We start from the raw sequence: 15,595 nt of genomic DNA, 5'->3' as shown, positions 1-15,595 counted from the left end.
CTATCTGTCTCATTGAATTAAAGAGCTGCTTCCTTCCTGCCAACCTCCTTATCAAACTAAGGAGATATTGTTTAGAAAAGGTTTGCCTTTTTGTGATACGTATTTTATATACATATGCATATATAGCATACGTACCCAGTATGTAATATGTAAAGAAAAGAACCGAAACCAGTTACCACATGTGCAGTTATGAACAGATGACAGAGAGCATGCAGAATGTCAACCATTGACAGCCTAAATCAATGTTTAAAGATTTAGGCAACGCTACCCCCTAGTGGTTACTGTATATCACTGCAGTGATCATTTTGAGGTCACTTTTTTAACCTTACATCGATACTTAATCATCAAGAAATTGCCCTGTATACTATGAAATAGTAACGCCACAGTGAATCTTGATTCTGTAACTGTAAGAGCTGAAGGTTAGGAAAATTTTGCAATAACTTAGTACGACATCATTGCTTTATTTGTTACTTTGGATGACTGTTCATCACTGTTGTAACTTGGTCATGTTGTCATTTCATTTTGTTGACATCATGTTTGACACTGGTGTAAGAAACATTGGACAAACATTTTTTTTTACCATACAATTGACTTTGTAATGTTGTGTTTTCTAATTAAACATAATAAAGGAATGTTACAGTGTCTCATCGTGGTCGAGATAAATGCTGTTTGCCAGGCTTACCAAAGAAGTGACTAGTCTATGCCGAAGAGTGAGCAAGGCGGGCCACTACAGGAGACTTTAGAGTGATGTGGCTCTTTCTGTCATATGGTAGTATCTTTAAGAAGGATCTACCCTTAATCAAAAGAAGATTACAAATAAGATGGCCAATTCCATCAAGCGGGAAATGTCTTATCAGAATTTACTTTGTAGCCATAACAGCTTCACAAAGCAAGAAAATGTGATGTCAGTATGTGTGGTCTTCTCATGCCACCTAGTTGTCAAAGAATTAGTACAATATGTCTTGAAAATGAAGGCTTCCTGTCAAGTGGAAACATTCATAAAAAAATGCACTAAATCTGTAACATCTTTACGGCAGAAAGGAGAAGCCCAACGAACCGGTCACAGGAGACTCCAATCACTCTAACGATCATTACAACAACCAGGAGAATTAATCAGGAGTATCAACGACCGTGATTATTACTCCACAGAGGTTAAATACTGGGAATCCACACCAGAACCCTGTCAGAAGTGAAGAAGCCTTGCGGATGAGAGATGAAACATCTTCAAGCCTTTACTGGCAAGATGAACTGTCCTTGGATATCATGACCTGGATGACTGAGAACCTTCATAGATATAGCTGAAACTCAACAGTTCTCGCATGAAATACTGCTTCCCGAGTAACACACATCATAGTCATGTGATTAGTATTACTTGGCTATTCAGTATACTGTATATGATCTTCAAATGATCAAACAAGGTTAATGGGTGTTGTCCACTTCATTACTAATATGAAGAGAATGTAAACACTTCTTTGAAAACATGTTTGGTCATGTTGAGATTATATGACATGACGGTTATTAAAAGTTTATTCGGTAAACATAATTTAAGCAAAAACATCCTCCATTTTACGGCATAAAACCATAATACAATAATAATATTCTATATTGAAGTTAAATGCGTTAAATGAGAGGTGATGTGGAGCAGGTGGAGCAGGTGTTTCCCACACAGCTGTAAACCTACATAACCTAAACAGACAACATAAATATAAGTTTATTTTATTTTATTTTAAAATGTTGGACTAAATAAAAACTTTTCTTTTCTATTCTTCCCATTAAATAAATTAAAGACGCGCTGAATTGTGGGATTCTGCGGGAACGGGTAGCTCACCGAACGCCATCTTTAAACCCCACCGAGGCCAGCGAGCTACAGCGGAACACCGGGATGAGAAAACACCGTCCCCGTAGCGGGATATAACTTCACATCGTGGGAATTGTCGTATTCTTTACCGCCGAAGCGAACCATAAGGAGCCGTGACATGGACAGCGAGGAGACGCATCAGGGATACCGCCACAGCCTGAAAATGTTGTTATCATAGGCGGACAACAACAATAGACGGAAAGACAACAACAACGGACTAGCTTGCTCGCTAGCATCTCACCGAGCGCTGCGCTGTTTTAAATGCTAATTGCGAGCTAGCTGGCTACATTAGCCGCCTGCCTACTTCTTCATCACATCTACGCGATTGCTTTGACATTTGACCGTAGACGCGGTCGAATATCCCGTGACTATATTTTTGTTTTAAACAAGGGTCGCTCCCTCATTTTGACACTTTTGTTTCGCCTATTCTGAAGTGAAAATCGCGCTGTGGCTTTAGCTAGCTAAAGGCTAAGTCCCGACTTCTCCCCCTCCCCATTGGCCCAGCCGGAGATGCGTGGAAGATGTCGGTGTCGGGGCTGAAGGCCGAACTGAAGTTTTTGGAGTCCATTTTTGATCCGAACCACGAACGTTTTAGGATCATTGACTGGAAACCCGACGAGCTAAGCTGCCAGTTTAATGTAACTGGAGAAAAGCTTTTAATTATCCACTGTAATATAACGGTAAGGACAAAGTACGGATATTGACACTCTCCGTGTTGTTAGCTAAAGTTAGCTACTTGACTCGCTAACCAGGTAGCGGGCTACTTCTCACAACTGTACAATCTGATGCTATGCGGGACAGGGTTTGCGTAGTTTCATTGGTCGGTGTTCATTTGGAACTACGCAGTTAATCTGGCAAGGTCCCTACACCAAAAATAGACGACATTTTTTAGAATATTAACCCGAGACGCAAGCTGTTAGCTAAAGTTGCCATCTGAAGCAGCATCATTCCTAATCTAGATGTAGGCACATACACAGACGCATGTTGCACCTGTGCTGTCGTGTTTTTCACGTTTTTTTTTAAAAATGTCATCCACTTGTCTTTTAGGAATCTTATCCGTCTACGCCGCCAATATGGTTTGTTGATTCCGATGACCCCAGCTTGGCACAAGTTTTGGAGCGCTTGGAAGATGTGAGGAAAGGCAGTACGCTGGTATGTATCTGAGCTCCACTGTCTTATGTTGACATGTTTGGGAAGAAACGCAGTGATTAATTTTTGGGGAAGGTATGATGACAATGTCTGGTGAATGTTTAGTGCGACATAAAAAACGTCAGCAGGCAGCCAGCACATTTCCTGTTGACATGGTTCATCACATGCAGTGGGTGTATGTGTGAGTCCCCACAATATACCTACAGTCAGTATCCACCGTACATCTGTGCAACAATCCAACAAAACACTCGACTCCGGAGCTATTTTAACTGACAGGGAGGTGTCGGAGAGGGAGGTGTTGATTGAAGTAGTTGTGGGCCATAGTTAGTGGTGCTCTTATATCAAACTGCATTGTATTGAAGGGTGTTTCATATATATGCACTTCATATATGAGCCCACCCCCCGTCAGTACAACGCAGTCTCACTTAATATGATCGCTAAAATTACCAATGAGGTGTGTGTGGGTGTGTATATAGGGCTTCCATGTTATTGTATAGATTAGCTAATAAAGGTCTATTGCATGTATTTCAAATCTTGTCATTATTGCAGCTCTCTGTGTACAAAGTTAAGACATTTGTGAGCATATCCTAAATATTTCCTGAAAGGTGCATGCAGCTTTTCATCCCAAAGTGTAGAACGTTTGACGTTGCATCAATCAAATCACAAATGTTGCATGTCTGAAATGTTTTGGATATGTTTGGAGTGACAAAAGTGTCTGTTAGTAGACTCAATTGAACAGCCTGGTTGAAGAAACATTGACCAGGCTGCGTCTCAGCAGGAGTGTTTTCTTTGCATTACGGTGACATAATGCCGACCTGCTGTGTTGAACTTCATCAATAGGAGGGAGATAATTGGGGCACTAAATCATTTTTTGGCTGTTCTCCTTTCTGCCTGACTAACCACATTTCATTGAGACTTATTTAAATAAATAACACACTTGGGATTTCTGTATTTAAGCTGATAGTGTTTTCACAGATACAGCTCTTTGGTCTCTCACTGTTCTGTTCTCCTGTGTATATAAATGGCTTGAAGATTTCAGCTTTCCTACACTCATTCACACATGAACAGGCAGCTTGCATGTTTGGCATGCATGTCGAGTGTGTGTGTGTGTGCTTGGGGAACAGAAAGAACATGTCCACACTAACAGTATGAGACTGGGGTTTTCAGCAGTCCAGATGGCGATGTCATTAGATCATCGTGATAACGCTGAGGTCAAAATGTCTGCGATTAGACATGTGTACTCATTATCTGGATAAGTGATCAGATAACAAGTTCACGTTCATGCAAGGAGTGAACATTCACAGAGTGTATTGTCATTGAAATATTTGGATGGTGTCTCTGTCACAACTATACATTTGCAAATGCATTGTGTACAGCAGAGCAACATTCATGAAAGAGAATCCACCCACTAATTATAAACCTCATGCTGCCTCGTCTTCCCAGCTTTACTTGCTCTCATGCTTAGTTATTTGAATGATAGGTGTGACTTGCTGTAAATCATGAGCTGTCACTGGAACGCAGATAGTGACAGCCCAGGCAAAAAAAAACCAAAGATGATTGTCAACAGAGAGAGAAGGAAGTATGGCCTTGGATTGAGTAACAGATGAGATGCAGTCCCAATGCTATTACCATCCAGATAATGAGACATGTTGATGCAGGGTATAAATGGGAGCACACTGCTTTGTGATTGATGTGAATGGTTCTCTTTTGGCTCAAGAAATCTTCAACATCATAGTAAGATTTTATAATTGGTAGCTTGAGCACCAATTTCATATTTGAAATGAAAGCCAATTGTAACAAAAGGCAGCCAAACCTTCTCTGTGCCCACAAATATATTCCTGCCACACGTCAGTGCTGCTCTTGACCTCTTGAACAATTCCTCTAACTCTCTTGTTGTTGTTTTGTCTCCTAGCTTTTACAGCAGCTGAAAAAGCTCATTTGTGACCTTTGCCGGCTGTACAACCTTCCCCAACATCCAGATGTAGAGATGCTGGACCAGCCTCTGCCTGCAGGCCCGGTGGGGCAAGACCGAAAGGTACGACCGCCTCACTTACCCTAACCATGACAAGGGACACTATTTGATTGTAAATTTCATTTTAATGGTATATATATAAGTATGATATCACTGTTGTAACTTTTAATTTGTTTGGATGACATCACTGTTGTAACTTTTTTTAATTAGTTTGGATGACATCACTTTTGTAATTTTGGTTTGGATGACACCACTGTTGTAACTTTTGATGACCGCTTGTTGTTTCAGTAGCTTTTACAGTCTGACAGTGTTGTAAGCAACATCGTTCTCTGACTGTACATTTGACGCTCTAATTTTGTGTTTTCTAATTATACAATATAAAGGCAAGTTATGTAGTCTTGCCGTCCCAAGAAGTGACATATCTATGCTGAAGAGGAAGCAAGACGTGCCACAGATCTCCCTATATAATTACCTGTAGCCTCAGTGACTCTTTAGCAAACGGCTTTATTCAGGCTTTATTGACTCAATGTCTTGTCTGTGTTGTGTGCAGCATGGGACAGATGAGGTCACATCTGAGGAGGAAGAGGAAGAGGAAATGGGAGAGGTAAGTGAGCATCTATTCTGTGCAAAGACGATACAAATTTGTGTATTTTTATTTCCTTAAATCCGCCCTGCAGAGGATTCATGTTCAGTCAGCATTTGACCTGCTCATATCCAGCTGCTCATAGGTTATTAATTGCACCGGCGTTGCCAGATGAAAATATGCAATTGTAGCAAACAGAGTTGCATTAAAGTAAGTCCTTAATAAAGTTAAGTTTCAGTTCCTTTACACACACACTCTTGTGCTCTTGGTCTTTACTTCCTCCTCTCTGTCTTTTCATGTTGTTATGCTACTGTTGGAAATGCCTGCTGATGTGGTATGTGGATGGAGAGTATGAGAGTTGGGAGGGATGACTTTCTTTTTGATTGACATGTCTGATGATGCAATTCTCCTACATCTACCAATTTATTATTTTCATCTCATACTTGCGTACACAAACAAAACACACACATCTTTTTATATTTAATTGGGTTGTCATCTTTCCCCCCTCAACATTAGACCGTCTATGCAGCACTTATTCTTCACACTATTAAATTCTGAGAGACTGGTGAAGATTTCAACCCAGGTTGAACACGGGTCACTGCTCTGATTTTGTGAAGAAGTGGTTCGATTGGAAGTGAACGTTTAAAGTGTTTCAACGTTACCTGGCTTCATCAGCAGTCTCAACAGAGAAAGAGACCGATCAAAAGGGATAGAGTGCGAATGAGTGGGTGGGTGAGAGAGTGAGCTTGCAAGAGAACTGAAACATAACTTAGTTTTGAATTTACAATGTCATTTTGCGAATTGGCTATAATGCGTATGGAAGTGTAGTTAGCGGTTTGATTCTCTGCGAACAAGGTGTGTGCTATTGTTTGTTGGATGTGATGCCGGTGGATTAGGAGTAGATGTTTGTATTGTACTCTTTGTAAATCTTGTTTTAAGTCGAAAAAAATCATTAGCTTATGAATCAACAGGACATAGAGGATCTGGATCACTATGAAATGAAAGAGGAGGAGCCTGTGGATGGGAAGAAATCTGAAGACGATGGCATCGAGAAAGAAAACCTGGCCATCCTGGAGAAGATCCGTAAGAACCAGAGACAGGACCACTTGAATGTAAGTCCTCTTCTTCAGTGTTTTTAGTTTGGAGTGCGGTTGATGCAGGTTTATACTCTGGTCAGCCGTCATTTCAAATGTTTTCAGATCTACTGTTTTGTAAAGTTTATCTGGTGTGATTTTAGATTTAGTTTTGGCTTTCCATCACAACAAATTGTGCAGCGCGATCAACAACAACTGTTTTTCTTTTCCAGGGTGCCGTGTCTGGTTCAGTGCAAGCGTCTGACCGCCTGATGAAGGAGCTGAGAGAAATCTACAGGTCTCAGAGTTACAAGACAGGTGCGCACTCTGCTCTTAGGGCCACACACACAGTACAAAGTACACACACACACTCGCACACTCTCGCGCTTGTCATCGTCTTGATGTGACAAACGAGTATTGCAGAGTTTTACTAGAGCTGTGGTGTTGAGAACAGTGGAGATGGTGTTGAGAGCAGAACAGAAAGGCAGCGCAGATTGAATTTAAGTCATTTAGAATTCAATATTGATCCCCCCAGCACTAACTCGTCCTCATGCAGTAAACACCACCAAATGCACCACTGATGCCTCGACTACAAGCGTGCCAAGGACAACACGTTTGTTTTAAAATACCCAGCACACACAGCGAGAACATAATGTGTATGCAAAAGGCTGAAGTTTTATTGTACTTCCCTAAAAACCCTCATCCCTGAGCAATGTTTTCAATAATTGAGGCAGAATTGTTAACTACATTTTATGCATCTGCCCCTCTGGTTAAACTTTTAGTACATGTAATAAAAGGGGATATGAATTTATTTGTTATCTGCCCCTCCGATGGGAAGTACCAGAGTCCGTATTAAACCAATTTCTCTTCTTTTTATAGGTATCTATTCAGTGGAGCTTGTTAATGACAGCCTATACGAATGGCATGTCAAGCTAAGGACGTAAGTATGGGTTTAAAACAAACAACAAATTGGCAAAAACAATATTTCTTCTATAGTATGTGCAGTTTTGAAAAGCCGACTGATTGTGGAATGTCTTTAAACAACAGGGTGGACCCCGATAGCCCCTTGCATAGTGATTTACAAGTCCTAAAGGAAAAGGAAGGAATGGATTACATTTTACTAAATTTCTCATATAAAGTGAGTAAAATCAACACTGCGTTAATAACAATTTAATGCCATTTACGAGCCGTTGAAGACTTGTACATTAACCACGTCTCGCTTGTCTTCCCCTCAGGATAATTTCCCCTTCGATCCACCGTTTGTCCGGGTAGTTTCGCCCGTGCTTTCTGGAGGGTGAGTTCATCAAAGTGGCGGGAGCGCTTGTTTCCACTTCTTCTAACAAACGGTCACAGATCTCACCTTTTTGGGAGCGGGCATCATTGTGTTGGCCTGATGACATTCCTTCAATCCGTTCAACATTTTCTCTTCCCCCCTTTGCTTTAGTTATGTTCTTGGAGGAGGTGCCCTGTGCATGGAACTTCTCACCAAACAGGTATCCATTTCTCTAAAACCCTCAGTGTGCGAAACGCTAAATATCACTCCCAGTTCTCCTTTTGAATGCATCTGTTTCACATTTTCAAAACCTTCTCTTATTGACACTGGGCTTGCTGATTGCAGGGTTGGAGCAGTGCCTATTCCATTGAGTCTGTCATCATGCAGATCAATGCCACTTTAGTCAAAGGAAAAGCCAGAGTGCAGTTTGGAGCCAATAAGGTAAGTAAAGAGGCAGAAAGAGCTTCATTCCCAATCAGGCAATGTTGCGCGATGTCGTTGACCTCATTTAATAACCGGGGGCTATGACGACGTCCCGGTGCCAGGTGACTGTTTTATGAATCCAGATGGAATGAGGTGTGGGGCTGCATTAGCAATGGAGCCCTCGCCTGATTCTGCTGCACTTTCAACACTGTCACAATCCTTCCACTGCCTGTGAGAACACTGCAGTATTGGTTCAGTTTGAATCATGCTGCCCAGAGTCCCAGGCTGATACGGATGTTTACAGGCCACTATGGGAAGCTCGGGCTAATAGTTGGAAATCCATTTTGGGGTCCCTGTTATGTTTTACTGAAGTCATTGGTTGTGATTATTCCCTCTTTCTCTTTTAGGGGTAGCGCTTACCTCAGCTTGACTTAAATTTGAGAAGTGTTCTATTCCAGCTGGCTACCGGCACCAAGGGCAAACAAGTCATTGCAGATATCCGTTTTTTTTATTTCACAACATGTCGGTGTCAGAAAACCTTTATCAGAAATTTGACGGCTGTCGTTGCGCATTATAGCTCATCAATTTATTAAGGCTCTAACTAGAAAAGACAAAGAGGAGTTCCAGCCCAGACTGCATGCCACACGTCTGCTACCTCAACAGGCTTCTTCATATGCATGTATACGAGTTATGGTAGAAAGCTGTGATGTGTAGTGAACTACATTGGCAGATCCGCCGCTTGTGTGAACGGCAATGGCCATCTGCTTATGTGACGGCACGCTGGTATGAAAGGTCAAATAAGGGCAAAATGCCACTGTTCGCCTCAACACTGTGGGTTTTGTACTGAGATGTAACAGGTAACAGATGCCATTGCTGTTTCCTGTTTTGTTTTATCATCATAAACCAAGTGAGTATTCTAATGTCTCTTTTTTTTATGTAAAACCTTCAGAACCAGTACAATCTCGCCAGAGCACAGCAGTCCTACAAATCCCTGGTTCAGATCCACGAAAAGAATGGTGAGTGTTTGTCTCCAATTTCATAGAGAGAGCATTGCTGACCTTGTTTACTGAAACTAAATCCCTCCCATGCAGCAGAGCTCAGGGAAATGACTACAGCGGCTGTTATCAATGTACAAAACACGGACAACATTGCCCCTGCTCTTACAATAACTGATCCGGCAATTGTAGTGATTCATACAAGCAGCTGTAACGTGTAGAATCTATAAGTAGATGTTTGTGTTTTAGGAATATGCGTTAATGCGACACTTCATAGTTCATCCAGTGACACTTTGGCTCTGTTGTCATGCAGACCGCAGTTGCAACAGAGCCACTGTCATCGCAATTATACCATCATTTACCCTTAAATTAAACTATCTTCTGTATTCAATGACCCAGTAGTGTAGTGTTTGTTCTCAGTGTCAAAGAAGGTGAGACTGTAATTGTGAGTTCATTTCACAGACGCAGCACATCTGTATGGCAAGCACATGATTTCAGATTCTCAGTTATTATGCTTTGCTTCTATTCACCAGTATTCTCAGTCATGTGTAGTTTAACCTAAAGAAATTATAATTAATTCCTACAAAAACAATTTGTCACAAAACCATCAAAGCAAGAACAAATATTCAACCTCCCATGATCAGTTAGATAAACAAAGAGGAGAAACGGCAGCTCTAGTTTGTTCAATGTCGCTGGAGCGTTGCCGTCTATGCAATAGTTTATGTTGTGTTTGATCTCTGTGAGCACATGCCAGCAGGTAGAAATCTGTCGGTTACATTCAGTCCATTACACTGACGCAGTTAAGCGACAACAGCAGGAATGACATTTCTCGTGAGAGAAAAGAGGCTCAGCATGAAGCACATAGCTTTTATTTTTGCTGACCATATATTTAAGTCTTTTGCTTCTTCTGCTGTTTAAACCAACTTCTTTGGAAATGCAGACACAAGTGAATGGGTTATGTCACTATTACAAAAAACAAATACACATCTTGCCAAACAGTTCTTTGTCTCACAGAAAATATATTATTTTTTACAAAGAACCCTTTTTTTTTATTTGATTTAATCTCCAGAAAACAGCTTTTTTCCACTGCACAGCCAAACAAAGGCAGTTTGTAGTTTTGACGATGATGAGAAATTCCATAGCACCATTCCATTTTTTTCGGTGGAGCGTTCTGTTTGCGTATGAATTTGTGCTTATTTGCGTTTAACTCAGTCAGTATTGTTGTGTTTTCTCCCTCCAGGCTGGTACACACCCCCTAAAGAGGACGGCTAGATGGTTGCCTTTCCAGCACTGGGACCACGCGTCTTAGATTCCCCGCCCCACCCCCCTTTATCTTGTGACCAATATTTTTGTTATCGTTTAAACTATTTTGTTCTCTACGTGAGCATTTGAACTTCAAAACCAAATTCCCATCATCGAGTGACCACCAGATAGCGGCACACAGTGACACACACACACACGTACACACACACACCATCACATACATCTATCATTCACAACCAAGCTCATCTGCCGTTTGGTTGTGCATCCTTTCTCCAGATGTGTTTATTTTTATGTCGTATCCTCACCCCCCTCCGCTCCAAGAAATCGGTGGATTAACTGACGCGTAAACCCCATTGCGCGTCGGTTTCGGCGACGAGCATGCCATGGTTACGTACTGCCTGTGACTTTTAAGGTGCAGCATGGCTTCAATCTTTCAGCAGCGGCAGACTGATGGATCGGTCACCAGCACCGCGTCTTAAGGCCAGAACGGATCAGACGAATGGCATTGACATTCCCTATTAATGACGCAGCGGTGGCTGGAACGGACATCAACACGCCGGTGGTGGAGGGAATGAACGAACCGCCACTGTACTCTCCTCGGACAGCCTCTGTAATATTGTGCTCATGTATTATTGTTATAAATGCCAAGATCCCCTCCTCTGGATTAACACGCTTCCGAGGCTGAGCTTGCTTTTCAAACCTCTTATCACGTAAAGCTTGAAGCCCCCCTGAGGCGGGAAGGAAGATAGAGACTTTCTCTCTCCCCTGGTCGGGAGAACTCTGACGAAGAACAGCACCATCCCCGGGCTCCCGTGTAGGAGTGGCGACCAGCGAGCGGGAGCAGGAAAGAGGTCAAAGGGCGCGCGGCTCGGCCGGCAACATAAGAAACATGAGCGGAGGCATGGTGGGACTGGATCACACTGTAATGTAGTTGATTTTAACTCCACGTGTAAACATGTAAATTTGTATTTCTGCAAAAGGATTTAATTGTTTATAAAGTAACCATGTCTGGATTTTTGGCTGGGCAGAGACTATTACTATATACCTCTGACTGTTACCAGCAGGGGCACTGCAACTTCTCAAGACCCAATTTAGGATAAGGAAAAAAAAACGCTTCATGGTTACTATTGCAGCAGACACAATGTACACCATGTTCTTATGTAAGCTTAATGACTACTGCTGTTTGGTTCCTTTGTTTTGTTTTTTTTAATTTTATTGAGTTGTTACCCTTTAGATATGTTATTGGCAACAATGACAAAACCATTCCCCTGATGTGATGGCACCTCTTAACAGTAACGGCTGTAACCATACCGGCACAGTCGCAGCCCTTTCTGATATTCCAAGAGATCGAATCGCTCGAAGCAAGATGAACCTCTAGTCAGGCTATGCAGTGAAGACACGACGGGCTTGCGGAGTGGAATTGTTCTGAAGGAAACGTGTCCTTTTTTTTTAACGGCTTAACAGTATAATCACCTGTTCGGTTCTTGTCGCTGGTTCACATCCTGACCTGCTTCTGCCAGTTTCCCCCCGCAGTGGTAATCGTGTGAAAAAGAGGAGACCCTGTACCTCTCTGGCATTTCTTGACGGCTGTTCAAGCGCAGCCATAACTTCAAAATTCACAGCAATAGTCCTTACTATTTTACCTTGTGGCTTCACGTCTGGGAGCATCCACTCAAAGTGTGTTCCATCTCCTAAAATATTTGTTAAGATTTGATCAATATTTGTTCTGATTTGCCACAGGAAGGACCCCCTCCTCTTCCTCCTCCTCCTCCCAGCTCTTCCCATTACCACCTCTCTGGTTCGTAACCACTCTTGGCACTGCTGTACCCCCCCCCCCCTCCTCCGTGTGCAGTCTTCGATGTAATGTGAATAATATGCAGAAAACTGAGTGGAGCATTCCAATTAATGCATTTACACATTTGTTGTGGGTGTTATCGTGTGGTTCTTTACATTGTTTTTTAGTATATTGTCCTGAAAACCAGCATAGAAAGCTTAGTTATGCTAATTCAGTCATGACTTTTGAGTTGATTTTTTATTTTTTCCTCAGTAATACTAACCTCAGTCACAACATAGAACAAGACGGATTGGATACAGGAACACGACTTTGTCACGTCTAGTTACCTTGCCTGACTTTTGCCACAGTCCTGGCTGTTCTCGGTGTTCCACTGCTCATTCCGGTCCACATTCTTTGTCGAGCCCCCACACCTGCATTCTCTGGAGAAGCAAACTCAGGAATACATACTGCACACTCAACTTTGCAAGGGATTGCTTCGGAATTATCGTCGTGAAATGCAAGATTATAGACGTCAATGTTTCTTTGGGGAGGGGGGGGGCTGGAAGCGAAGCGGGGGAGGCGGGCGGGCGGGCGGGGTGGTATCGGCCATTTTTCTTTTTAAAATCGGCTCCCCCTGTTTTACCATTAGGCATTGCGGTGTGTTTTGCTGTTGTATTGCACACAGTTATTTAGCTTTTTCTCAACACCTTTTCGAGGTTGATTAAACATTACTGAGCAAATTTTTTGAAGTGTGCTCCCACCCTCAAATTGCGCTTTGTGAGAGGCTCAGAACATGTCTCTACCCATGTCTCTTGGATATTGCTGTATTTTGCATGTCAATATATCAATGGGTGTGTGTCCCCCTCCCCGCCCCGCCCCCCCTCCCCGCCACCCCAAAAGCTACTGAAGGCAGTGGGAGATTGGGTAGATCGGTTTAAAAAAAGACTATGTATTCATTTATTTCATTACTTGTTTACTTAAATTGTAGTTTTCCTACGTCAGTGCGCGGGGATTATTTGTTTTTCTCTCCCTGCTGCATTGTTTTTTTTTTTTTTTTTTGAACCAGGTCGGACACCACAAGACACACAGACTACAATACACCATTCTTGTATGGATAGTCTTTAAACATACCAGGATTCCATACAAGTTAAACATTTCAGATCCGTGCGTGCCATCAGAACAATTGTAAGCCTGCATCCTTAACCTGACTTTTGGAGTGATGGTGTAATCTAGTCTGCTGTGCACTGAATAACAGCTCCAGTGTCTAACAAAAACCTACGTACATATTGGTCCGGTATCTGAACTAGCCTGATTCTGGGCTCTTTACCTTGCTTCATTAACTGCGGTGGTTGGGTTATAAAGTTATGCACTGTTAGCATGCTTTGGTTTTGTTTCTTTTTTTTTTTTTTTTTTTTCATTGCAAGGGTGATTTTGACCATGTTAAGTAATTTGTAAACTTGCATCAAGTTTATGAATAAAGAATTTTATCAAATAGTTCATTGTGTTATGTTCATCAGTAACAAATCTAAAAGAATTTGTTGACTGTTGAGTGGCAGTACAACACTTCTAACTACTGGTAATCCAAATGATATTAAGTCCATTTTATTATGTTAATCTGAACTGGTGAACTGGCAGGTGCCACTGTAAACTTGTACATAAATACAATGCTGAATTCCTCGTGCAACAAATCTACACTTACACTCCACCACACGCACAGTATACTACTTGTATGTACCATGTTCATCAGGGTACTTACTTTGACAGTGATACTAATTAGTATTTAATTTCCTCGATGACAGTTGAAAACAAATGCCACAGTCATTTGTGTTCATTTCATATTTTCATCCTATAAGATGTTCATATCTTTCCATAATACTTGTCTGATAATAAACAATGATGATTGGATTTGCATATTATATTCTATTCCTCTGCAGTTTTGTCTTGTTTTGTGCAAAGTCGCCACTAGATGGCATTAGATGATCTCTGCAGGCGCCTTGTTTCAGAGGCCCTGGTGTCTCAGCAGCCGGATCTCCACCGTTTCCTCCATTCCTGATCTTTCACTCTTTTTGGCTCCTTTCTATCAAAGCTGAAGGAATAGCAAGGTCAGTTGTTTCGATCTCAGTAAGGCTATTGATGAGATACCGTCCGGTTATGGACATGCTCTGTGCTCCCATAGATATCAGGTTTGTGATAAATAGCCAAATCAATCAGTATCGGCTCATGTGAGAAGCAGGAGAGCTGTAGGAGATAACATGACGGCCTGCACGCTGTTGAGTCTGTGGTCGATCACATCTTCGCGGCCTGGATTGTTATGTTGTTACAAATGACTCAAAGCCAGTAAGTGAATGTGACTTGTGTCCTGATATCACAGATTCTGATGTCGCCCACAGTCCTCATTCAAGCCTAATTAGTTTTTAGCTTTTGTATTCATGATGGCAGCTCAGAATTACAGATAAGTGCAGGTCTGTGTGCAAGTTCATGAATATGGGAGATTCTTTCCAGATAGTTTGTCTGCAAATAAATTAGGGAGTATGGAACCAAAGTGCAGCAATTATTGCCTTTTACTGTAACAATTTTTTATTTGTGTGGGTTTTGTTTATATGCCGCCTGGCCTGTTGGCTGGAGAGCAGCAGGTCTCATTATCCAGCTTCAGCCTGTGTGTGTGTGTGTGTGTGTGTGTGTGTGTGTGTGTGTGTGTGTGTGCGGGCGTGCGGGCCTGTGCAGTGTCGGTTGCTGTCTTCACATGGAACACTCTGGGGAGACAACGAGGCTCGGAGCCTTGAGGAAAAAGACTGTGTGTCTCTGTGATTAACTCGGCAGAGCCCACACTGAGACAGCAGGATATAGCGACTCTCCTTCCTCCACCCTGGGCCAGAGCAAAGCACACTGAGGCTGGCATTCAGAATCAGCTGGAGCTGATTGATAGCCTGCAGCTCAACGGCCACGTCCATCAGAGCTCGACTCTTACTGCTTTGCTTTCCATCAGTAACATACTTGAGTGTAACCCACATTCAGACTAAATACATCAGGGGAGCTGAGAGGATTTTACTCTTTTTCCCAGCTGATCCTCCTCCTCACCAACCAGACAGACATGTTCAGGCTTTACTTTAACTTTAACTTTCGGAATGACTCATCAATAACTTCCATTTGCTTTGGCATTGCTTCTAAAACCCATTCAATGTAATGTTAGATGTAATATATTTAAATCTTGTAGATATGAGTCATTTTACAT

At 42.1% G+C, this 15,595-nt stretch overlaps 1 protein-coding gene across 1 annotated transcript; it reads left to right on the top strand.

Annotated features, from left to right (window-relative positions):
• Positions 1–1,813: 1,813 nt before the first annotated feature.
• ube2q1 (ubiquitin-conjugating enzyme E2Q family member 1) lies at positions 1,814–13,857 on the top strand. Its single transcript, XM_076155692.1, has 13 exons — positions 1,814–2,538; positions 2,906–3,010; positions 4,920–5,042; positions 5,530–5,583; positions 6,534–6,674; positions 6,869–6,953; positions 7,515–7,575; positions 7,683–7,773; positions 7,871–7,929; positions 8,080–8,128; positions 8,254–8,349; positions 9,281–9,347; positions 10,567–13,857. Exons 1-13 carry the CDS (start codon positions 2,380–2,382, stop codon positions 10,596–10,598), a joined length of 1,122 nt encoding a protein of 373 aa, XP_076011807.1. The 5' UTR covers positions 1,814–2,379; the 3' UTR covers positions 10,599–13,857.
• Positions 13,858–15,595: the final 1,738 nt, after the last annotated feature.

The sequence above is a fragment of the Genypterus blacodes genome, unplaced genomic scaffold (genome assembly GCF_046128005.1).
Source record: "Genypterus blacodes isolate CSIRO-AG114 ecotype Tasmania unplaced genomic scaffold, CSIRO-AGI_Gbla_v1 ptg000067l_1, whole genome shotgun sequence".
NCBI lineage: Eukaryota > Metazoa > Chordata > Actinopteri > Ophidiiformes > Ophidiidae > Genypterus > Genypterus blacodes.
This window is presented reverse-complemented; position numbering and strand designations above follow the sequence as displayed.

Coding starts and splice junctions, on each gene's coding strand:
- ube2q1 (XM_076155692.1), top strand. CDS start 2,380: ATGTCGGTGTCGGGGCTGAAGGCCGAACTGAAGTTTTTGGAGTCCATT. Junction 7,576..7,682: donor TGGCATGTCAAGCTAAGGAC/GTAAGTATGGGT, acceptor TTTAAACAACAG/GGTGGACCCCGATAGCCCCT. Junction 9,348..10,566: donor TCAGATCCACGAAAAGAATG/GTGAGTGTTTGT, acceptor TTCTCCCTCCAG/GCTGGTACACACCCCCTAAA.